Here is a 25,757-nt window from a genome sequence, read left to right as displayed (position 1 = left end):
AAAATGGAGCTGTGGTCAGATTTGCCGAAAGGAGGACGGGGGAGGCACTTGGACGCATCCCAGAAGTTGGAGTAGCAATGGTCAAGTGTTTTTCCAGTGCGAGCACTACAGTCGATATGCTGATAGAATTTAGGCAGCGTTTTCCTCAAATGTGCTTTGTTAAAATCCCCAGCTACAATAAATGCAGCCTCCGGATATATGGTTACCAGTTTGCATAAAGTCCAGTGAAGTTCCTTGAGGGCCGTCGTAGTGTCGGCTTGAGGGACACACACGATGACAGCTTTGCACACACTTGGCATTCTCTCAACCAGCTTCATGAGGTAGTCACCTGGAATGCATTTCAATTAACATATGCGCCGTGTTAAAAGTGAATTTGTGGAATCTTTCCTTCTTAATGCGTTTGAGACAATCAGTTGTGTTGTGACAAGGTAGGGGTGGTATACAGAAGGTAGCCCTATTTGATAAAAGACCAAGTCCATATTATGGCAAGAACAGCTCAAATATGCAAAGGGAAACAACAGTCCATCCTTACGTTAAGACATGAAGGTCAGTCAATCTGGAAAATTTCAGTTGCAAAAACCATCAAGCGCTATGATGAAACTGGCTCTCATGAGGACCGCCACAGGAAAGGAAGACCCAGAGTTACCTCTGTTGCAGAGGATAAGTTCATTAGAGTTACCAGTCACAGAAATTGGCAATTAACTGCACTTCAGATTGCAGCCCAAATAAACACTTCAGAGTTCAAGTAACAGACATCTCAACATCAACTGTTCAGAGGAGACTGCAGCAATTTGACCATGAAGGCCTGATTCCCGCAAAGAACCCACTACTAAAAGGACACCAATAAGAAGAAGAGATTTGCTTGGGCTAAGAAACACATTAGGCCAGTAGAAATCTGTCCTTTAGTCTGATGAGTCTAAATTTGAGATGTTTGGTTCCAACCGAAGTGTCTTTGTGAAACGCAGAGTAGGTGAACTGATGATCTCAGCATGTGTCGTTCCCACGTGAAGCATGGAGGAGGAGGTGTGCTTTGCTGGTGACACTGTCAGTGATTTATTTAGAATTCAAAAAGGCACACTTAACCAGTACGGCTACCACAGCATTCTGCAGCAATACGCCATCCCATCTGGTTTGCGATTAGTGGGTCTATCATTTTATTTTCCCCCAACAAGACAATGACCCAAAACACACCTCCAGGCTGTGTAAGGGCTATTTGACCAAGAAGGAGAGTGATGGAGTTCTGCATCAGGTGACTTAGCCTCCACAATCACCCGACCTCAACCCAATTGAGATGGTTTGGGATGAGTTGGACTGCAGAGTGAAGGACAAGCACCCAACAAGTGCTCAGCATATGTGGGAACTCCTTCAAGACTGTTGTAAAAGCATTCCAGGTGACTACCTCATTAAGCTGGTTGAGAGAATGCCAAGAGTGTGCAAATCTGTCATCAAGGCGAAGGGTGACTACTTTGAAAAATCTAAAATATCACAGGCCTGTCTGCTGAGAGGGAGAGTGACATGGCATGGGGCTGGCTGGCTGGCTGCATCCTGAAGTATCACAAGCCTGTCTGCTGAGAGGGAGAGTGACATGGCATGGGGCTGGAGCCGGACCTGAAAAACCAAACTGTTTGGTCGATAAACCAACAGCCTATCGAGATTTCTTAAGTCGAGCAGTTAGGTCTATAATCAATAACCTAACTGTTAAAATGTGCCTGGCTTTATAATTCATCCATATATAAATATATATATGTATATATATATTAACAGAAGTAAGACAGATCCTGCTTCGGTTGCTTGTTTCAGTGTTTTGTTTAATAACTGAATCCGTGAGCTCTAAGCCTCACACAACACGTTGGATAAATTATTTCACAAATTAAAGTTTTTAATCTTTACTATGCTGTAATAAAAGGCTTTACATTATTTTCCATTAGACCAGTCTCACTGGTATTATTTATAAAATGTATTTACTGTTGTTAACGCTGATTGAAATGGTCAGAAAAATTACATTTATAATAAACCTTTTTCCTTGATATCCTTATTGTTATAAGTAATGTCATAATCATTAGTAGGCTTAGTCAGGAGGAATGGGCCAAAATTCCCCCCTTATTGTGGGAAGCTTGTGGAAGGCTACCCGAAACGTTTGACCCAAGTTAAACAATTTAAAGACTTCTAAACCACTGGGAATGTGATAAAAGTAATAAAAGCTGAAATAAATACATTATTATTCTGACATTTCACATTCTTAAAATAAAGTGGTGATCCTAGCTGACCTAAGACAGGGAATTTTTACTAGTATTAAATTCAGGAATTGTGAAAAACTGAGTTTAAATGTATTTGACTAAGGTGTACATAAACTTCCTACTTCAACTGTACGTAACCATCCGGTTAACCAATTAGAAAAGAGCTCCATTTATACGTCACACACTCTGACCAAAATTTGTCCGTTCTAATTTGGTGTCTGTTCTCCACGGATCAGTCTGGCCTTGCCCTCAGACTCTTAGACTAGCAAATGAGTAGCCTAGTTGTCCGGTGGTTAACTATGGGTACATTAACGACAACAAGTAGCCTAAACTAACGGCTGGACTGTATGACTAATGATCCGATGTCAAAACACCTCTTAATAATGCTATCAGGCTGCTATGCAAAGAAAGCTGACATTCATCGAACCAAAACACCACCACCACCATCCCAACATTGTTTTCTCTGGAACACTTCGCGGTCACCCTAGGGAAATGTGAATAACCCGAAAACCACAAGTAGGAGTCGTCAGATTGGTCTGCCCTGAGGCAATACAAGGTGTGAATGCAAAGCACTGCCTGGCAGGCTGAGTAGGCTGCTGGATTAACCATCGAGGAACAGAACAAGAGAGGCGAGAAAGAGAAAGAGAGAGGAATGAGAGAAAGAGAGAGGAATGAGAGAAAGAGAGAGGAAAGAGAGAGCGAGAGAGCGAGAGAGGTCTGACCGACCGCTGACGCCGAAAGCTCCCAGACAGTTCCACAGCTAGCTACTGCATGACACATTCCCTCTCTCAGACCCCCTGCTCTGACGGCACTCTGCACCTAGAAGACAACACACGGTTCATGGCATACACTGATATGATACCCACCGGTTGCACTCAAGGGTGCAGTTGGTGATTGGACATGATGACTCAACGTAGCTTCTGGGCAGAGGCCTACATACAGTCCCTTCAGAAAAGCATCATCCTCCTCCTCCTAATGTTGCCACAGAGTTTGCTTAGACATGCAAAAGTTGCACAGACCCAGCTGCTCCCGTCTCTGCTCCTTGCGTGAGCTTTTTAGAAACGGAAAATGAAGGGCAGTCTGTCTCTCTCTCACTATTACGGAGGTGCTGTATGAGATAAGCATTAAAATACGACCAATTGATTTCCCCTCGTTATCTTCCATACGTCGAGGTTGATTCCACACAATGATTATCATTTACACAATTCCTGACTGACTGATGCCAGGGGCCGCTGCCTGGGTGCTCTGGTTTCCCCTCTGCTCTGCTTAGCTTACCACAGGGTGCCAGGGGCCGCTGCCTGGGTGCTCTGGTTTCCCCTCTGCTCTGCTTAGCTTACCACAGGGTCAGTGTGACTCATATCTACAGTAGTTGGTCAACTCATAAAGTCACCTCCTTCCTATCCACATCAGTGTTTAGTACCTACAGTACAGCAAGGTGCTTCTCACAATAAAACGGACAACCTTTGAGCTGCTATATACAGCTGAAGTCAGAAGTTACATACACTTAGGTTGGAGTCATTAAAACTAGTGTACATACACTTAGGTTGGAGTCATTAAAACTAGTTTACATACACTTAGGTTGGAGTTATTAAAACTAGTTTACACACACTTAGGTTGGAGTCATTAAAACTAGTTTACATACACTTAGATTGGAGTCATTAAAACTAGTTTACATACACTTAGGTTGGAGTCATTAAAACTAGTTTACATACACTTATATTGGAGTCATTAAAACTAGTTTACATACACTTATATTGGAGTCATTAAAACTAGTTTACATACACTTAGGTTGGAGTCATTAAAACTAGTTTACATACACTTAGGTTGGAGTCATTAAAACTAGTTTACATACACTTAGGTTGGAGTCATTAAAACTAGTTTACATACACTTAGGTTGGAGTTATTAAAACTAGTTTACATACACTTAGGTGAGAATCATTAAAACTAGTTTACATACACTTAGTTTGGAGTCATTAAAACTAGTTTACATACACTTAGATTGGAGTCATTAAAACTAGTTTACATACACTTAGATTGGAGTCATTAAAACTCATTTTTCAACCACTCCACAAATGTCTTGTTAACAAACTATAGTTTTGGCAAGTCGGTTAGGACATCTACTTTGTGCATGACACAAGTAATTTTTTCAACAACTGTTTACAGACGGATTGTTTCACTTATAATTCACTGTATCACAATTTCAGTGGGTCAGAAGTTTACATACACTAAGTTGACTGTGCCTTTAAACAGCTTGGAATATTCCAGAAAATGATGCCATGTCTTTAGAAGCTTCTGATAGACTAATTGACATAAATTGGGTCAATTGTAGGTGTACCTGTGGATGTATTTCAAGGCCTACCTTCAAAATCAGTGCCTCTTTGCCTGACATCATGGGAAAATCAAAAGAAATCAGCCAAGACCTCCACAAGTCTGGTTCATCCTTGGGAGCAATTTCCAAACGCCTGAAGGTACCACGTTCATCTCTACAAAGAATAGTACACAAGTATAAACACCATCTGTCTCCTAGAGATGAACGTACTTTGGTGCGAAAAGTGCAAATCAATCCCAGAACAGCAGCAAAGGACCTTGTGAAGATGCTGGACGAAACAGGTACAAAAGTATCTATATCCACAGTAAAACGAGTCCTATATCGACATAACCTGAAAGGCCGCTGAGCAAGGAAGAAGCCACTGCTCCAAAACCACCATAAAAAAGCCAGACTACGGTAGCCAACTGCACATGGGGACAAAGATCGTACTTTTTGGAGAAATTTGACCCAAGTTAAACAATGTAAAGGCAATGCTACCAAATACTCATTGAGTGTATGTAAACTCCTGACGCACTGGGAATGTGATGAAAGAAATAAAAGCTTAAATAAAATCACTCCTATTATTCTGACATTTCACCTTCTTAAAATAAAGTGGTGATCCTAACTGACCTAAGACAGGGAATTTTTACTAGAATTGTGAAAAAAACTGAGTTTAAAATGTATTTGGCCAAGGTGTATGTAAACATCTAGGCCTCCTAACCTATCGAACCCATTATGCTAGATCAAGTCTTCAGGTAGATCAGCCTAATTGTCCTCCGACTCCTACAATGGGAAGAACAGAGAGAATCACCACGTGACCGTCTGCTTGCTAAAAGAAAGCACAGCGTACGATTCATTTAGTTGTTAAGCAACAGACACCACACTATGTCGCCATGAGAACAGCTCTGATTTCCTTTCCTCTTAGTTCAGTTCCACCACACGTCCTGTGACCACCCGGTAGATAGGATTTGGGTGATTCCATGGGCTTGGTGTGCTTTGTAACATATGATCATATAGCATGCGAATCAGAGGAATGCTTGGCTGTGACTAATGTCACCTTGTAGCCTAGGAGGGGTGTCTAAAGGCACTGCATCTCAGTGCAAGAGGCGTCACTACAGACACCCTGGTTCGAATCCAGGCTGTATCACAACAGGCCATGATTGGGAGTCCCATAGGGCGGCGAACAATTGTCCCAGCGTCGTCCGGGTTTGGGCGGTGTATGCCGTCCTTGTCAATAAGAACTTGTTCTTAACTGACTTGCCTAGTTAAATGAAAAAATACATGTATAAAAAATCACGTTGTGCCAGGCTTTTTTTGTGATACACGACTATAGTGGGTTGAGTCACTGATGTGATCTTCCTGTCCGGTTGTACGCCCCCTCGGGCTCGTGTAGTGGAGGAGATCTTTGTGGGCTATACTCAGCCTTGTCTCAGGGTAGTGAGTGGGATATCCATCTGATGGTGTTGGGGCTGTGCTTTGGTTGGTCCTGTCCGGGGGTATCGTTGTACAGGGCCACAGTGTCCCCCGACCTTCCCAGGCTCAGTCTCCAGTATCTATTCTAAAATAGCCTGTGCCGGGGAGCGTAGGCGAGTCCTATCTGATCTAATAAATCTGTGCTCCTGATCCAGTTTCTGCTGTTCTGCCTGCAGCTATGGAAGCCTGACCTGTTCAGCGGTCTTTGTCTCGGTCCTGCTGTTTCCACACTGTCTCGACCTCTGAACGCTCAGCTATGAAAAGCCAACTGACATTTACTCCTGAGGCGTTGACCTTTTGCACCCTCTATAAGCACTGTGATTATTGTTTGACCCTGTTGGTCATCTATGAACATCTTGAAGAATGATCTGGGCATAATGGCCATGTACTGTTAAAATCTCCACCGGGCACAGCCAGAAGAAGAGGACTGGCCACTTTTCACAGCCTGGTTCCTCTTTATGTTTCTTCCTAGGTTCTGGCCTTTCTAGGGAGGTTTTCCCTGGCCACCGTGCTTCTACACCTGCTTTGCTTGCTGTTTGGGGTTTTAGGCTGGGTTTCTGTATAAGCACTTTGTGACATGGGCTGATGTAAAAATGACTTTATAAATAAATGTGATTGGTTGAAAGCCTACAGTAGAGTGAAAGAGGATGGGAGGGACTAGCTAAATTAGGTAAACAGTCCCTTCCAAAGACCAGGAAATAAGTCAGTCAGTGGACCTTTCAAATGCAGTTTAATGGTCAGGAATAAACAGCATATGAAACATTCAGCAAAACAGAAATAGGCTATAACTTCCTGTGGTCACTACTGGAATATACTCCTTCAGTCCTACACCACAAATTGTAAAGGGCAATGGGTCTAAATGCACATTACCATACGAGGTCACAGTGACAGAACTCAATGTGTAACACATTTAGCTAATGAATCCTGGCAGACAAAGTTCAGTTGTTACGACTGCAGAGACCAAAGTACAGCAAGTATCACCTAATCGAATAAGATCTTTTCAAGAGCTTCCTGATAGATATTCAACCGACTCTTACATCAATGAACAAACTAACAGATGGATACGCAGAACTCTAACAAATTGATTCAATATTTGATCCTAAACATTTTGGCTGGTACGAGCGAGGCTACATTTATCCGGTCTAACCTCTGCAATGCCCTTGTGATAATTGTCTCAATATCTGATCTGAAGAGAGAAATACATCCTGCCGGCCTAGTACAAGAACACAGCTGACATCTCATGCTTTCTCTCTATATACTGATTGGCTCAAAAACTGTAAAAAAAAAAAAAAATTAAAAAGACTACAACAAAAATGTCCCTAATCAACTCGTACAGTAGACTAGATGGGTTATGCCGTGTGAGATCTGGCAGACACAAGTAGAGAATGTTATGTTGGTTATTCACGGATCAAGCTTGTTATCACTCCCTCTCTCTGTGTTTGTTGATGTGGGCAGCGCCTGATTGATAAAACAGTGATACACACTCACGTAGTTAACGTTATCCCCAGAGCGATCTTTTCCCAACATAATCACAAATATCGTGTGGCCTTCACACACACACACACACACACACACACACACACACACACACACACACACACACACACACACACACACACACACACACACACACACACACACACACCAAATTCAATGCTTTGATTCCAGATGGCAGTATGTTTTGAAACACTTGACACTGACAGCTACCTGAACGGTTCGCTTAGCAATAAACTTGTCAATGTGTAGACTGTGATATTGAGCAACACAGCCTAGCTATCCGCACAGCTCTGCAGCGAACATGAGAAAGCAAGTTCCACGGTCTTGGCATGACACTCTCTCTCGTTTCGTTGACTAGACAACCCATCTCTAGCGGTTACCGTGGTTAGCTTACCTCTTTTAATGGCCTCGTCATACGAAAGGAAACCTATCCTTGACTCCTTTGCACCCATGTTGCCCTCATTTCACTAAGATGTGAGAAAATAAAATGTGGAGTGTATGAACGGCGCCTGTTGCCGTTGTCCGTTTCTTGCGAAATCCGTTACCAGTGATGTGCTTTGCTGTGTTTTCAACGAGCGACGCCTCTCGTCACCTCCGCCCCTCTCGTCGCGTCGCCTCGGTCTCTCTCGTCGCCTCCGCCTCCATGCTGGCTACGGTCACATGATCGGGATTCCTCGGGTCACTTGATTGGTTGACATGAAATGGTTGCGCAGATATGTCTTTTTACGGTCTATGCGCATGAGATAAACAATCAAATACAGCCAGCTTTCAGATGCTGTTACTATTATGTAGCGCATTACCCCAATGTAACATTATTTTTTGCAACGCTATATTGCCAAATTGTTTCACACAATAATACAGTTTTGGGTCTGTCTATGTCTCACTTTAATCTACAATGTTACCATTTTGTAAAACTGTCAAAGCTGTCCTTGTCTCTGGCTCCCCCTTGTGGATATAGTTGAAAACGTTTCATCATAAGGTTTGCAGAATATGCATTGCATAAGGTAACGCTCGTCTAGACTGCTAAAGTGTGAAAGTTATTTGACTAACAATTGGTCTAATAATAATGTACCACGTTGCATTGGATAAACACGTTTTTTTTGCTATTAGAATTAATAACTTCTCTAGTATGTGCTGAATGCGTATGTATGTGTAATTGTAATTGTATGTGTTATTAAACATGATTATCTACAATATCTAATCACTTGCATAGATCAGCAATACTCAAGAATGTTGACACCAAAACAAGATTAACAAACATATATATTTTTTTAAAGTATGCCTATCTGAGGCCTATACTACGAATGTAGTTCGAAGAGTTAGCAAAAGTAACTTTGGTCAACTCTGAGTTCAACAACGGGATAACAAGTAGTACGAAAGTGGTTTGCCTTTAATTAGTCAAATTAATTTCTATAGCAACGAATCATTCAGATCTGACCTGCTCCTAGGCAGGCTAACTACATTTATCCGGTATAAAGTGTCCAAACCGCGTGTCGAGGACGCAATAAATCAGATTCTCTCTCGCAAAGACTGCATCATCATCCACTTCGTTTGATAAAATATTTTATTAATCAAACATGTTCGTGTGTTGAATTGTAATGTTAAAATACCTATCACATTGCACATTTAGTAATGAAAAATGCATTTGAAACTTCACGCACAGCAAAACTTTTGTATGTCTTAATACAATTATTGTATCGATAGGAGTGGGGAAATAGGTGGTCTTGCATTGATAACTACACCAAAGCAATCACATGAAGACACCACTTCTAAAAGTCTACATCACGTCTGATGAATTTGCAAAACAATTTGTCTTTCATTTTGATTTCGGGAAATGAAAATGTGGCACAGTTTTTGCCCATGGATTGATGTTTAAGCATTGCCTCAATGAAGAGTTCTGCGTTCGACTAGCCACGTGTAATATGCACACGCAGTTACAACCCTGCTAGATTTAGCGGCAGATGGACAAGCAACCCACTGTAGTAGTACAGATGAAGCCTGAGCTGGAAGGTGAAGATAACTGAAGCTGGCCAGCTTTAGAAAACCCTGCTAAGATCTAGCTTGCTTTGTAGTATATCTCTCTGGTGGTATATCTAACTATTTCCAATCAGTGGAGGCTGCTGAGGGGAGGAAGCTCATAATAATGGCTGCAAAGACATAAAACGCATGGAAAACATTCCACTCACTCCTCTCCGGACATTACCACAAGCCGGTCCTCCCCAAGTTAGCTGCCACCAAACCTCCCGTGTTTCCAATACATGGAAAATTACACTGTTGTCACTTGACTTCTGACTCTGTAACTGGATCCTGGACCTCCTGACGGGCTGCCCCTAAGCAGTGAGGGTAGGCAACAACATACTCGCTATGCTGACCCTCAACACTGGGCCCCCCTCAGGTGTGCATGCTTAGTCCCCTCCTGTTCACCCACGACTGCTTAGCCGTGCACGACTCCAAGATCATCATTAAGTTTACCGAAGACACAACGATGATGAGACAGCCTATAAGGGAGGAGGTCAGAGACCTGGCAGTGTGGTGCCAGGACAACAACCTCTCCCTCAACATCAGCAAGACAAAGAAGGATTACAGAACTACAGGAAATGGAGGGCCAGGCATGTCCTTATCCACATTGACGTAATTGTAGTGGAGCTGGTCGAGAGCTTCAAGTTCCTTGGGTGTCCACATCACTAAGACATTTTCACAGTCGCGAAGAGGGCTGAAAAGATGTGGCATGGGGCCCTCAGATCCTCAAAACGTCCTACAGCTGCACCATCGAGAGCATCTTGACTGGCTGCATCACCGCTTGGTATGGCAACTGCTTGGCATCCGACCGCAAGACGCTACAGAGGGTAGTGAGTACGGCCCAGAACATCACTGGGGCCGAGCTCCCTGCCATCCAAGAACGCTATACCAGGCGGTGTCAGAGGAAGGCCCTAAAAATTGTCAAAGACCCCAGCCACCCAAGTCATAGACTGTTCTCTCTGCTACCGCACGGCAAGTGGTACTGATGCACCAAGTTTGGAACCAACAGGACCCTGAACATATTCTACCCCCAACTTAAAAGACTGCTAAATCAAATCAAATGTTATTTGTCATATGATTTGTAAACAACAAGTGTAGACAAAAAAATAAATGTATTTATAAAGCCCTTTTTACATCAGCCGATGTCACAAAGTGCTGTACAGAAACCCAGCCTAAAACCCCAAACAGCAAGCAATGCAGATGTAGAAGACCTTCCCAACAATGTTTTAGAGAGAAATATTAACACAAGGAATAAATACAGAATGTGTAACGATAACTTGGTCTGTATACACTACTGAGTCCATGTGCAGAGGTACAAGGTAATTGAGGTAGATATGTAAATATAGGTAGGGATAGTTGAGGTAGATATGTAAATATAGGTAGGGATAAAGTGACTAGGCAGCAGGATAGATAATAAACAGTTACAGCAGCTTATGTGATGAGTCACTAAATAGTTAACCAATAGCAGCTACCCGGACTATCTGCTTTGATCCTTTTCGCACTTCCTCTTCTGACTCGTTGCATACGCTGCTGTTTATTATCTATCCTGCTGCCTAGTCACTTTATCCCTGCCTATATGTACATATCAACCTCAACTATCCCTACCTATATGTACAGTTTAAGTCAGAAGTTTACATACACCTTAGCCAAATACATTTAAACTCAGTTTTTCACAATTTCTGACATTTAATCCTAGTAAAAATGTCCTGTCTTAGAGGTCAGTTAGGATCACCATTTTATTTTATGAAGGTGTAATGTCAGAATAATAGTAGAGATAATGATTTATTTCAGCTTTTACTTCTTTCATCTCATTCTCAGTGGGTCAGACGTTTACATACACTCAATAAATATTTGGTAGCATTGCCTTTGAATTGTTTAACTTGGGTCAAAGGTTTCGGGTAGCCTTCCACAAGCTTCCCACAATAAGGGGTGGATTTTGGCCCATTCCTCCTGACAGAGCTGGTGTAACTGAGTCAGGTTTGTAGGCCTCCTTGCTCGCACATGCTTTTTCAGTTCTGCCCACATATTTTATATAGGATTGAGGTCAGGGCTTTGTGATGGCCACTCCAATACCTTGACTTTGTTGTCCTTAAGACATTTTGCCACAACATTGGAAGTACAGTGCCTTGCGAAAGTATTCGGCCCCCTTGAACTTTGCGACCTTTTGCCACATTTCAGGCTTCAAACATAAAGATATAAAACTGTATTTTTTTGTGAAGAATCAACAACAAGTGGGACACAATCATGAAGTGGAACGACATTTATTGGATATTTCAAACTTTTTTAACAAATCAAAAACGGAAAAATTGGGCGTGCAAAATTATTCAGCCCCTTTACTTTCAGTGCAGCAAACTCTCTCCAGAAGTTCAGTGAGGATCTCTGAATGATCCAATGTTGACCTAAATGACTAATGATGATAAATACAATCCACCTGTGTGTAATCAAGTCTCCGTATAAATGCACCTGCACTGTGATAGTCTCAGAGGTCCGTTAAAAGCGCAGAGAGCATCATGAAGAACAAGGAACACACCAGGCAGGTCCGAGATACTGTTGTGAAGAAGTTTAAAGTCGGATTTGGATACAAAAAGATTTCCCAAGCTTTAAACATCCCAAGGAGCACTGTACAAGCGATAATATTGAAATGGAAGGAGTATCAGACCACTGCAAATCTACCAAGACCTGGCCGTCCCTCTAAACTTTCAGCTCATACAAGGAGAAGACTGATCAGAGATGCAGCCAAGAGGCCCATGATCACTCTGGATGAACTGCAGAGATCTACAGCTGAGGTGGGAGACTCTGTCCATAGGACAACAATCAGTCGTATATTGCACAAATCTGGCCTTTATGGAAGAGTGGCAAGAAGAAAGCCATTTCTTAAAGATATCCATAAAAAGTGTCGTTTAAAGTTTGCCACAAGCCACCTGGGAGACCAAACATGTGGAAGAAGGTGCTCTGGTCAGATGAAACCAAAATTGAACTTTTTGGCAACAATGCAAAACGTTATGTTTGGCGTAAAAGCAACACAGTGTTACGGTGCGTGAATGAGGACCCAAAAGCGAATTAACAAAACAGAGTTTCTTTAATGACGAAACACACGTAGGCTCAGATGGACAGGCAGATTCCGACAGGACAGGACAAGGTTAGCTGAACAGGCAGATTCCGACAGGACAGGACAAGGTTGCAGCAAACACGACGATAGTCTGGTTCAGGCATGAGTAACACAAACGAGAATCCGACAAAGACAGGAACAAAAACAGAGAGAGATATAGAGGACTAATCAGAGGGAAAAAGGGAACAGGTGGGAAAAGGGGTGACGAGGTAGTTAGGAGGAGACAAGGAACAGCTGGGGGAAAGAGGGGGGGAAAAGGTAACCTAATAACGACCAGCAGAGGGAGACAGGGTGAAGGGAAAGGACAGAAACAAGACACAACATGACAATACATGACAGTACCCCCCCCACTCACCGAGCGCCTCCTGGCGCACTCGAGGAGGAAGCCTGGCGGCAACGGAGGAAATCATCGATCAGCGCACGGTCCAGCACGTCCCGAGAGGGAACCCAACTCCTCTCCTCAGGACCGTACCCCTCCCAATCTACTAGGTACTGATGACCACGGCCCCGAGGACGCATGTCCAAAATCCTACGGACCCTGTAGATGGGTGCGCCCTCGACAAGGATGGGGGGGGGGGAAAGACGAGCGGGGGCGCGAAGAACGGGCTTGACACAGGAGACATGGAAGACCGGGTGGACGCGACAAAGATATCGCGGAAGAAGAAGTCGCACTGCGACAGGATTAATGATCCGAGAGATACGGAACGGACCAATGAACCGCGGGGTCAACTTGCGAGAAGCGGTCTTAAGGGGAAGGTTCTGAGTGGAGAGCCAAACTCTCTGACCGCGACAATATCTAGGACTCTTAGTTCTACGCTTATTAGCAGCTCTCACAGTCTGCGCCCTATAACGGCAAAGTGCAGACCTGACCCTCTTCCAGGTGCGCTCGCAACGTTGGACAAAAGCCTGAGCGGAGGGGACGCTGGACTCGGCGAACTGAGATGAGAACAGCGGAGGCTGGTACCCGAGGCTACTCTGAAAAGGAGATAGCCCGGTCGCAGACGAAGGAAGCGAGTTGTGGGCGTATTCTGCCCAGGGGAGCTGTTCTGACCAAGACGCAGGGTTGCGAAAAGAAAGACTGCGTAAGATGCGACCAATAGTCTGATTGGCCCGTTCTGCTTGACCGTTAGACTGGGGGTGAAAGCCGGAAGAGAGACTGACGGAAGCCCCAATCAAACGGCAAAACTCCCTCCAAAATTGAGACGTGAATTGCGGACCTCTGTCCGAAACGACGTCTGACGGAAGGCCATGAATTCTGAAAACATTCTCGATGATGATTTGTGCCGTCTCTTTAGCAGAAGGAAGCTTAGCAAGGGGAATAAAATGAGCCGCCTTAGAGAACCTGTCGACAACCGTAAGAATAACCGTCTTCCCCGCTGACGAAGGCAGTCCGGTGACAAAATCTAAGGCGATGTGAGACCACGGTCGAGAGGGAATGGGAAGCGGCCTGAGACGGCCGGCAGGAGGGGAGTTACCGGACTTAGTCTGCGCGCAGACCGAACAAGCAGCCACGAAGCGACGCGTGTCATGCTCCCGGGTGGGCCACCAAAAACGCTGGCGAATGGAAGCAAGCGTACCCCGAACGCCAGGATGGCCGGCTAACTTGGCAGAGTGAGCCCACTGAAGAACGGCCAGACGAGTAGGAACGGGAACGAAAAGAAGGTTCCTAGGACAAGCGCGCGGCGACGGAGTTTGAGTGAGTGCTTGCTTTACCTGCCTCTCAATTCCCCAGACAGTCAACCCGACAACACGCCCCTCAGGGAGAATCCCCTCGGGGTCAGTGGAGGCTACTGAAGAACTGAAGAGACGAGATAAAGCATCAGGCTTGGTGTTCTTAGAGCCCGGACGATAAGAAATCACGAACTCGAAACGAGCGAAAAACAGCGCCCAGCGCGCCTGACGCGCATTAAGTCGTTTGGCAGAACGGATGTACTCAAGGTTCCTATGGTCAGTCCAAACGACAAAAGGAACGGTCGCCCCCTCCAACCACTGTCGCCATTCGCCTAGGGCTAAGCGGATGGCGAGCAGTTCGCGGTTTCCCACATCATAGTTACGTTCCGACGGCGACAGGCGATGAGAAAAATACGCGCAAGGGTGGACCTTGTCGTCAGAGAGGGAGCGCTGAGAAAGAATGGCTCCCACGCCCACCTCTGACGCGTCAACCTCGACAACGAACTGTCTAGTGACGTCAGGTGTAACAAGGATAGGTGCGGATGTAAAACGATTCTTGAGGAGATCAAAAGCTCCCTGGGCGGAAACGGACCACTTAAAGCACGTCTTGACAGAAGTAAGGGCTGTGAGAGGAGCTTCCACCTGACCGAAATTACGGATGAAACGACGATAGAAGTTCGCGAAGCCGAGAAAGCGCTGCAGCTCGACGCGTGACTTAGGAACGGGCCAATCAATGACAGCTTGGACCTTAGCGGGATCCATCTTAATGCCTTCAGCGGAAATAACAGAACCGAGAAATGTGACGGAGGAGGCATGAAAAGAGCACTTCTCAGCCTTCACAAAAAGACAATTCTCTAAAAGGCGCTGGAGGACACGTCGAACGTGCTGAACATGAATCTGGAGTGACGGTGAAAAAATCAGGATATCGTCAAGGTAAACGAAAACAAAGATGTTCAGCATGTCTCTCAGGACATCATTGACTAATGCCTGAAAGACAGCTGGAGCGTTAGCGAGACCGAAAGGAAGAACCCGGTATTCAAAGTGCCCTAACGGAGTGTTAAACGCCGTCTTCCACTCGTCCCCCTCCCTGATGCGCACGAGATGGTAAGCGTTACGAAGGTCCAACTTAGTGAAAAACCTGGCTCCCTGCAGGATCTCGAAGGCTGAAGACATAAGAGGAAGCGGATAACGATTCTTCACTGTTATGTCATTCAGCCCTCGATAATCTATGCAGGGGCGCAGGGACCCGTCCTTCTTCTTAACAAAAAAAAACCCCGCTCCGGCGGGAGAGGAGGAGGGGACTATGGTACCGGCGGCAAGAGCTACAGACAAATAATCTTCGAGAGCCTTACGTTCGGGAGCCGACAGAGAGTATAGTCTACCCCGGGGGGGAGTGGTTCCCGGAAGGAGATCAATACTACAATCATACAACCGGTGTGGGGGAAGAGAGGTGGCCCTGGACCGACTGAACACCGTGCGCAGATCGTGATATTCCTCCGGCACCCCTGTCAAATCACCAGGCTCCTCCTGTGAAGAAGAGACAGAGGAAACAGGAGGGATAGCAGACATTAAACATTTCACATGACAAGAGACGTTCCAGGAGAGGATAGAATTACTAGACCAATTAATGGAAGGATTATGACAAACTAGCCAGGGATGGCCCAAAACAACAGGTGTAAAAGGTGAACGAAAAATTAAAAAAGAAATGGTTTCGCTATGATTACCAGAAACAGTGAGGGTTAAAGGTAGCGTCTCACGCTGAATCCTGGGGAGAGGACTACCATCCAGGGCGAACAAGGCCGTGGACTCCCTTAACTGTCTGAGAGGAATGTCATGTTCCCGAGCCCAGGTCTCGTCCATAAAACAGCCCTCCGCCCCAGAGTCTATTAAGGCACTGCAGGAAGCTGACGAACCGGTCCAGCGTAGATGGACCGACAAGGTAGTGCAGGATCTTGAAGGAGAGACAGGAGTAGTAGCGCTCACCAGTAGCCCTCCGCTTACTGATGAGCTCTGGCTTTTACTGGACATGAAGTGACAAAATGACCAGCAGAACCGCAATAGAGACAGAGGCGGTTGGTGATTCTCCGTTCCCTCTCCTTAGTCGAGATGCGGATACCTCCCAGCTGCATAGGCTCAGCACCCGAGCCGGCAGAGGAAGATGGTAGTGATGCGGAGAGGGGGGCAACGGAGAACGCGAGCTCCTTTCCACGAGCTCGGTGACGAAGATCAACCCGTCGCTCAATGCGAATAGCGAGTTCAATCAAGGAATCCACGCTGGAAGGAACCTCCCGGGAGAGAATCTCATCCTTTACCTCTGCGCGGAGACCCTCCAGAAAACGAGCGAGCAAAGCCGGCTCGTTCCAGCCACTGGAGGCAGCAAGAGTGCGAAACTCAATAGAGTAGTCTGTTATGGATCGATTACCTTGACATAGGGAAGACAGGGCCCTGGAAGCCTCCTCCCCAAAAACAGATCGATCAAAAACCCGTATCATCTCCTCCTTAAAGTCCTGATACTGGTTAGTACACTCAGCCCTTGCCTCCCAGATTGCCGTGCCCCACTCACGAGCCCGTCCAGTAAGGAGAGATATGACGTAGGCGACACGAGCAGTGCTCCTGGAGTAAGTGTTGGGCTGGAGAGAAAACACAATATCACACTGGGTGAGGAACGAGCGGCATTCAGTGGGCTCCCCAGAGTAACACGGCGGGTTATTGATTCTGGGCTCCGGAGATTCGAAAGCCCTGGAAGTGGCCGGTGGATCGAGGCGGAGATGGTGAACCTGTTCTGTGAGGTTGGAGACTTGGGTGGCCAGGGTCTCAACGGCATGTCGAGCAGCAGACAATTCCTGCTCGTGTCTGCCTAGCATCGCTCCCTGGATCTCGACGGCTGAGTGGAGAGGATCCGAAGTCGCTGGGTCCATTCTTGGTCGGATTCTTCTGTTACGGTGCGTGAATGAGGACCCAAAAGCGAATTAACAAAACAGAGTTTCTTTAATGACGAAACACACGTAGGCTCAGATGGACAGGCAGATTCCGACAGGACAGGACAAGGTTAGCTGAACAGGCAGATTCCGACAGGACAGGACAAGGTTGCAGCAAACACGACAATAGTCTGGTTCAGGCATGAGTAACACAAACGAGAATCCGACAAAGACAGGAACAAAAACAGAGAGAGATATAGAGGACTAATCAGAGGGAAAAAGGGAACAGGTGGGAAAAGGGGTGACGAGGTAGTTAGGAGGAGACAAGGAACAGCTGGGGGAAAGAGGGGGAGAAAAGGTAACCTAATAACGACCAGCAGAGGGAGACAGGGTGAAGGGAAAGGACAGAAACAAGACACAACATGACAATACATGACACACAGCTGAACACACCATCCCCACTGTCGAACATGGTGGTGGCAGCATCATGGTTTGGGCCTGCTTTTCTTCAGCAGGGACAGGGAAGATGGTTAAAATTGATGGGAAGATGGATGGAGCCAAATACAGGACCATTCTGGAAGAAAACCTGATGGAGTCTGCAAAAGACCTGAGACTGGGACGGAGATTTGTCTTCCAACAAGACAATGATCCAAAACATAAAGCAAAATCTACAATGGAATGGTTCAAAAATAAACATATCCAGGTGTTAGAATGGCCAAGTCAAAGTCCAGACCTGAATCCAATCGAGAATCTGTGGAAAGAACTGAAAACTGCTGTTCACAAATGCTCTCCATCCAACCTCACTGAGCTCGAGCTGTTTTGCAAGGAGGAATGGGAAAAAATTTCAGTCTCTCGATGTGCAAAACTGATAGAGACATACCCCAAGCGACTTACAGCTGTAATCGCAGCAAAAGGTGGCGCTACAAAGTATTAACTTAAGGAGGCTGAATAATTTTGCAAGCCCAATTTTTCCGTTTTTGATTTGTTAAAAAAGTTTGAAATATCCAATAAATGTCGTTCCACTTCATGATTGTGTCCCACTTGTTGTTGATTCTTCACAAAAAAATACAGTTTTCTATCTTTATGTTTGAAGCCTGAAATGTGGCAAAAGGTCGCAAAGTTCAAGGGGGCCGAATACTTTTGCAAGGCACTGTATGCTTGGGGTCATTGTCCATTTGGAAGACCCATTTGCGACCAAGCTTTAACTTCCTGACTGATGTCTTGACATGTTGCTTCAATATATCCACACCATTTTCTCTTCCTCATGATGTCATCTATTTTGTGAAGTGCACCAGTCCCTCCTGCAGCAAAGCACCCCCACAACATGATGCTGCCATTATGGCCAAACAGTTCTATTTTTGTTTCATCAGACCAGAGGACATTTCTCCAAAAAGTATGATCTTTGTCCCCATGTGCAGTTGCAAACCGTAGTTTGGCATTTTTATGGCGGTTTTGGAGCAGTGGCTTCTTCCTTGCTGAGGGGCCTTTCAGGTTATGTCGATATAGGACTCGTTTTACTGTGGATAGATACTTATGTACCGGTTTCCTCCAGCATCTTCACAAGGTCCTTTGCTGTTGTTCTGGGATTGATTTGCACTTTTCACACCAAAGTACATTCATCTCTAGGAGACAGAACGCGTCTCCTTCCTGAGCGGTGTGACGGCTGTGTGGTCCCATGGTGTTTATACTTGCATACTATTGCTTGTACAGATGAGGTCTTGGCTGATATCTTTTGATTTTCCCATGATGTCAAGCAAAGAGGAACTGAGTTTGAAGGTAGGCCTTGAAATACATCCAAAGGTACACCTCCAATTGACTCAAATGATGTCAATTAGCATATCAGAAGCTTCTAAAGACATGGCATAATTTTCTGGATGTTTTCAAAGCTGATAAAAGGCACAGTCAATTTAGTGTATGTAAACTTCTGACCCCCTGTAATTGTGATACAGTGAATTATAAGTGAAAGAATCTGTCTGTAAACAGTTGTTGGAAAAATTACTTGTGTCGTGCACAAAGTAGATGTCCTAACCGACTTGCCAAAACTATAGTTTGTTAACAAGACATTTGTGGAGTGGTTGAAAAACGAGTTTTAATGACTCCAACCTAAGTGCATGTAAACTAGTTTTAATGACTCCAACCTAAGTGTATGTAAACTTCCGACTTCAACTGTACATATCTACCTCAACTATCCCTACCTATATGTACATATCTATCTCAACTACCTCGTACCCCTGCACATGGACTCAAGATGTCAGTATATGTGTCATGTCATATTTATGACCATATTATGACCATTAAGTTCAGTTCAAAGGTTGTATTGTTTTGTGAACTACGATTGTCCCGGCCTTGTTCAGAGATGTAGCCTTGGCCTAGATTTGTAATCGCCAGACATCCTCTCTGAAACATTCTCTTATCACTCTCACAGGTGAGGTTCATTCCAATGTTTTCAGTTTCCACTGTTCTATCAGAGTCCTCTTTTATCCCTTTTATCAGAGTCCTCTTCCTCCCTTTCATCAGAGTCCTCTTCCTCCCTTTCATCAGAGTCCTCTTCCTCCCTTTCATTAGAGTCCTCTTCCTCCCTTTCATCAGAGTCCTCTTCCTCCCTTTCATTAGAGTCCTCCTCCCTTTCATTAGAGTCCTCTTCCTCCCTTTCATCAGAGTCCTCTTCCTCCCTTTCATCAGAGTCCTCCTCCCTTTCATTAGAGTCCTCTTCCTCCCTTTCATCAGAGTCCTCTTCCTCCCTTTCATCAGTCCTCTTCCTCCCTTTCATCAGAGTCCTCTTCCCCCCTTTCATTAGAGTCCTCTTCCTCCCTTTCATCAGAGTCCTCTTCCTCCCTTTCATTAGAGTCCTCTTCCTCCCTTTCATCAGTCCTCTTCCTCCCTTTCATTAGAGTCCTCTTCCTCCCTTTCATTAGTCCTCTTCCTCCCTTTCAATAGAGTCCTCTTCCTCCCTTTCATAAGTCCTCCCCCTCCGTTTGTCAGAGTCCTCTTCCTCCCTTTCATCAGTCCTCTTCCTCCCTTTCATCAGAGTCCTCCTCCTCCCTTTCATTAGAGTCCTCTTCCTCCCTTTCATTAGAGTCCTCTTCCTCCCTTTCATCAGTCCTCTTCCTCACTTTCATCAGTCCTCCCCCTCCGTTTGTCAGACTCCTCTTCCTCCATTTCATCAGTCCTCTTCCTCCCTTTCATCAGAGTCCTCTTCCTCCCTTTCATCAGAGTCCTCCTCCCTTTCATTAGAGTCCTCTTCCTCCCTTTCATCAGAGTCCTCTTCCTCCCTTTCATCAGTCTTCTTCCTCCCTTTCATCAGAGTCCTCTTCTCCCCTTTCATTAGAGTCCTATTCCTCCCTTTCATTAGAGTCCTCCTCCCTTTCATCAGAGTCCTCTTCCTCCCTTTCATTAGTCCTCTTCCTCCCTTTCATCAGAGTCCTCTTCCTCCCTTTCATCAGTCCTCTTCCTCCCTTTCATCAGAGTACTCTTCCCCCCTTTCATTAGAGTCCTCCTCCCTTTCATTAGACTCCTCTTCCTCCCTTTCATCAGAGTCCTCTTCCTCCCTTTCATCAGAGTCCTCCTCCCTTTCATTAGAGTCCTCTTCCTCCCTTTCATCAGAGTCCTCTTCCTCCCTTTCATCAGTCCTCTTCCTCCCTTTCATCAGAGTCCTCTTCCCCCCTTTCATTAGAGTCCTCTTCCTCCCTTTCATCAGAGTCCTCTTCCTCCCTTTCATTAGAGTCCTCTTCCTCCCTTTCATCAGTCCTCTTCCTCCCTTTCATCAGAGTCCTCTTCCCCCCTTTCATTAGTCCTCTTCCTCCCTTTCATCAGAGTCCTCCTCCCTTTCATTAGTCCTCTTCCTCCATTTCATCAGAGTCCTCTTCCTCCCTTTCATCAGAGTCCTCCTCCCTTTCATTAGAGTCCTCTTCCTCCCTTTCATTAGAGTCCTCTTCCTCCCTTTCATCAGTCCTCTTCCTCCCTTTCATCAGAGTCCTCCTCCCTTTCATTAGAGTCCTCTTCCTCCCTTTCATTAGAGTCCTCTTCCTCCCTTTCATCAGTCATCTTCCTCCCTTTCATCAGAGTCCTCTTCCTCCCTTTCATTAGAGTCCTCTTCCTCCCTTTCATCAGAGTCCTCTTCCTCCCTTTCATTAGAGTCCTCTTCCTCCCTTTCATCAGAGTCCTCTTCCTCCCTTTCATTAGTCCTCTTCCTCCCTTTCATTAGTCCTCTTCCTCCCTTTCATCAGAGTCCTCCTCCCCCCTTTCATTAGAGTCCTCTTCTTCCCTTTCATCAGAGTCCTCTTCCTCCCTTTCATTAGAGTCCTCTTCCTCCCTTTCATCAGTCCTCTTCCTCCCTTTCATCAGAGTCCTCTTCCCCCCTTTCATTAGTCCTCTTCCTCCCTTTCATCAGAGTCCTCCTCCCTTTCATTAGTCCTCTTCCTCCATTTCATCAGAGTCCTCTTCCCCCCTTTCATTAGAGTCCTCTTCCTCCCTTTCATTGGTCCTCTTCCTCCCTTTCAATAGAGTCCTCTTCCTCCCTTTCATAAGTCCTCCCCCTCCGTTTGTCAGAGTCCTCTTCCTCCCTTTCATTAGAGTCCTCTTCCTCCCTTTCATCAGTCCTCTTCCTCCCTTTCATTAGAGTCCTCTTCCTCCCTTTCATTAGTCCTCTTCCTCCCTTTCAATAGAGTCCTCTTCCTCCCTTTCATAAGTCCTCCCCCTCCGTTTGTCAGAGTCCTCTTCCTCCCTTTCATCAGTCCTCTTCCTCCCTTTCATCAGAGTCCTCCTCCTCCCTTTCATTAGAGTCCTCTTCCTCCCTTTCATTAGAGTCCTCTTCCTCCCTTTCATCAGTCCTCTTCCTCACTTTCATCAGTCCTCCCCCTCCGTTTGTCAGACTCCTCTTCCTCCCTTTCATCAGTCCTCTTCCTCCCTTTCATCAGAGTCCTCTTCCTCCCTTTCATCAGAGTCCTCTCCCTTTCATTAGAGTCCTCTTCCTCCCTTTCATCAGAGTCCTCTTCCTCCCTTTCATCAGTCTTCTTCCTCCCTTTCATCAGAGTCCTCTTCTCCCCTTTCATTAGAGTCCTATTCCTCCCTTTCATTAGAGTCCTCCTCCCTTTCATCAGAGTCCTCTTCCTCCCTTTCATTAGTCCTCTTCCTCCCTTTCATCAGAGTCCTCTTCCTCCCTTTCATCAGTCCTCTTCCTCCCTTTCATCAGAGTACTCTTCCCCCCTTTCATTAGAGTCCTCCTCCCTTTCATTAGAGTCCTCTTCCTCCCTTTCATCAGAGTCCTCTTCCTCCCTTTCATCAGAGTCCTCCTCCCTTTCATTAGAGTCCTCTTCCTCCCTTTCATCAGAGTCCTCTTCCTCCCTTTCATTAGAGTCCTCTTCCTCCCTTTCATTAGAGTCCTCTTCCTCCCTTTCATTAGTCCTCTTCCTCCCTTTCAATAGAGTCCTCTTCCTCCCTTTCAATAGAGTCCTCTTCCTCCCTTTCATCAGTCCTCCCCCTCCGTTTGTCAGAGTCCTCTTCCTCCCTTTCATCAGTCCTCTTCCTCCCTTTCATTAGAGTCCTCTTCCTCCCTTTCATCAGTCCTCTTCCTCCCTTTCATCAGTCCTCTTCCTCCCTTTCATCAGTCCTCTTCCTCCCTTTCATCAGTCCTCTTCCTCCCTTTCATTAGAGTCCTCTTCCTCCCTTTCATTAGTCCTCTTCCTCCCTTTCATTAGTCCTCTTCCTCACTTTCATCAGTCCTCCCCCTCCGTTTGTCAGAGTCCTCTTCCTCCCTTTCATCAGAGTCCTCTTCCTCCCTTTCATCAGAGTCCTCTTCCTCCCTTTCATCAGAGTCCTCTTCCTCCCTTTCATTAGTCCTATTCCTCCCTTTCATTAGAGTCCTCTTCCTCCCTTTCATCAGAGTCCTCTTCCTCCCTTTCATTAGTCCTCTTCCTCCCTTTCATCAGAGTCCTCTTCCTCCCTTTCATCAGAGTCCTCTTTCTCCCTTTCATCAGAGTCCTCTTTCTCCCTTTCATTAGAGTCCTCTTCCTCCCTTTCATTAGTCCTCTTCCTCCCTTTCATCAGTCCTCTTCCTCCCTTTCATCAGTCCTCTTCCTCCCTTTCATCAGTCCTCTTCCTCCCTTTCATTAGAGTCCTCTTCCTCCATTTCATCAGTCCTCTTCCTCCCTTTCATCAGTCCTCCCCCTCCATTTGTCAGAGTCCTCCTCATCTCTTTCATCTGAGTTCACCTTCTCCCTTTTAATTTTATTTTAGCTCTGTTGATGTCCCTTTTCCATCTCTCCCTGGACTATTGGTCCTCTTCCTCCTCTCCTTCACTCTCTTCCTCCACTGGACCCCAGTCTTCCGATCTCTTCCTCCACTGGACCACAGTCTTCCTCCTCTCTTTCCTTCACTGGACCATCCATCTCTATTTCAGCCCCTTCCTCATATTCCTCCTCTATTCCGTTGGTTTAGCAGTAGGAGGGGGTCGGAGGTAGCAATAGGAGGGTGTCGGAGGCAGCAGGAACCACCCGTTGCAGTATTGATGGTGGTATAAAACAATGGTGTCTTCCTGGACAACTCATCATACAACGCTTCATATGAAAAAGCCTTCATATTCTCCAACGAGGTACTACTCAAGATGCAAGGTTAAAAAAAACAGGAATGCATATGATTTGGCCTCAGCTTGCATTTTCTTTACAATCTGCTTTCTGATTTCTTGGGATACGGTGTCAAGGCTAACTTTGCAAAGGTGGCCACGTTGCTCATTGCCAAGTTATTAATCATTCCCGGAAATTCTCGAGCAATCAGGGAAAGCAACTCTTGATTTTGAATGATTCAATTTTGGGTCGTACGTAATGACAACCTGCAAAATAATATGGAGCAGTCATTAGACCTATATTATGAAAATGCATGTTTACATACAAGTATTTTACTACAGTGAGTGTGGGGGATAGGTGTTGCACACACACGTTCTGGACAGTGCAACAGTGCATCCATGCATAGATCAGAAACATTACAAACATATACCACCACCATGCATACGGGTTTCTGATAGAAATGCAGTGGTAATCGACGGCTGTATAAGCTGCTGGTTAATATAGCAAGAGTCAATGTCTCAGAAATTAGACAGCGTTCTAGCTATAAAATCATAGAGGTAACGTTATAGTGTTATAGCTACCTCAACCATAATGTTCATAATGTTCTTCTCAGGGGGCCTTGCAACTCTTCTTGACACCACTACCTCTACTTGGTGGGCTTGCTTCCCTGTTGACGCTTTTTCTCAGGGACCCCTTGGTAGCATTTCTCCGTAGCTGTACATACTGTATACTACATACTTAATGAGTATATAGTGTTAGTTCACTTTAGTATACTGTAAACAAACAGTATTGTTTCAGTTGAGCGTACTAGAGCTTTGCCTGTCTACCGGAAGTTGATGCTGTTGCTATGCAACCTCTTGCTAGCTTGTTAGCATAGCATTTCGCATCTTCGTAAATTAAATCTCGAGTCCCAGAGTTCCCTCTTGAAGTTCGTAAATCCATACCTTTGTCAGATTGTCCATTTGTAAATTCAGAGCATTCAGTGTGCGCACACTAGGCGCTCTGGCCGAGGAGTAGGGTTGATCCTTGGGTTCAACAGCAGCCAAGCACCCAAGCTAACTGGCTAATTCCAGACACAAATGAGAGAACACCTCACTCTGACCATTTTGCTCTCCCTAGCAGAGCTGGTTAGGCTGTTTTCATGTTATCCAGAGCATTGGTGACTGACTGTAACTGTGCTGCTGGCAACAATTGAATTTCTCTCTTTTTTTGGCAACGTTTACTGACACTGGCCATAATCAACGGGTGTTGTCCAGCCCAGCACTTGTAAATTCATCAATTATTCTGCGTGAGTGCTCTGAAATCGGAGTAGATGGACAGAATCAACTATGTCCGTTGAAACGCACGACTATACCACTTAGCTAAGAATGATGTGAATAATCAAGTCAATAAGTCAACAACAAGTCAATAAGGCAAGAAAATAGCCTTGCCGAAATCCCCCCCCCCCCCCCCTTCTAATTTCCTTGGTTTTGTGGCTAGTCAAATACTTTCTATAGAACAAACTTCACGTAGGCAACCCGAAATGAATAATTAATGTATGTGTGTTTTATTAAACATAGAGGACGGAGTAAAATGTAGGCAAGCAATAAACATTTCAGAACTAGTCGAATAAGACATGGGAGAGATGACGAATTTTGGCAAATAGATTTATTTATGGACTAATACACTTAAAACAAATAGCCAACCCGAAAACTGCAGACATTACTACTGCTTCCCCCGCGATCAAATCGACATAAATTAAATGAAACGCAGCCTAACATGATCAGAAATCTCAACTAGCAAGCGAGTCACAGCAATGAAGCATTGAGTGTCGCGCTAAAATGACGTGTCCTTTCACGCTATAGCGCCTGGTTCAATTCTATTTATCTACCTCCCTAGGCTTGAAGTCATTCCTGGTCGAGGAAGGAAGGTTGCTCCATGTTTAAAATGTTTTTAAACAGAGCCTCCATATTCAGTACCGCCCCT

At 45.3% G+C, this 25,757-nt stretch overlaps 1 protein-coding gene and 1 long non-coding RNA gene across 3 annotated transcripts in view; one reads left to right on the top strand and one right to left on the bottom strand.

Moving 5' to 3' along the window:
- usp32 (ubiquitin specific peptidase 32) overlaps positions 1-8,181 on the bottom strand; it is a 106,663-nt gene extending 98,482 nt beyond the window's left edge. For both annotated transcript variants that reach the window (XM_036965634.2, XM_036965635.2), the window contains exon 1: positions 7,910-8,181. In XM_036965634.2, coding sequence (XP_036821529.2) covers positions 7,910-7,967 — 58 coding nt within the window. In that variant the 5' untranslated portion in view covers positions 7,968-8,181. The remainder of the gene's footprint in view (positions 1-7,909) is intronic.
- The window catches only part of LOC149971325 (uncharacterized), a 381,039-nt gene that overhangs the window by 71,386 nt on the left and 283,896 nt on the right, over positions 1-25,757 (top strand). The window lies entirely within an intron of this gene.

This window comes from Oncorhynchus mykiss, chromosome 27, assembly GCF_057628025.1.
Source record: "Oncorhynchus mykiss isolate SJ-2025 chromosome 27, ASM5762802v1, whole genome shotgun sequence".
Lineage (NCBI taxonomy): Eukaryota > Metazoa > Chordata > Actinopteri > Salmoniformes > Salmonidae > Oncorhynchus > Oncorhynchus mykiss.
This window is presented reverse-complemented; position numbering and strand designations above follow the sequence as displayed.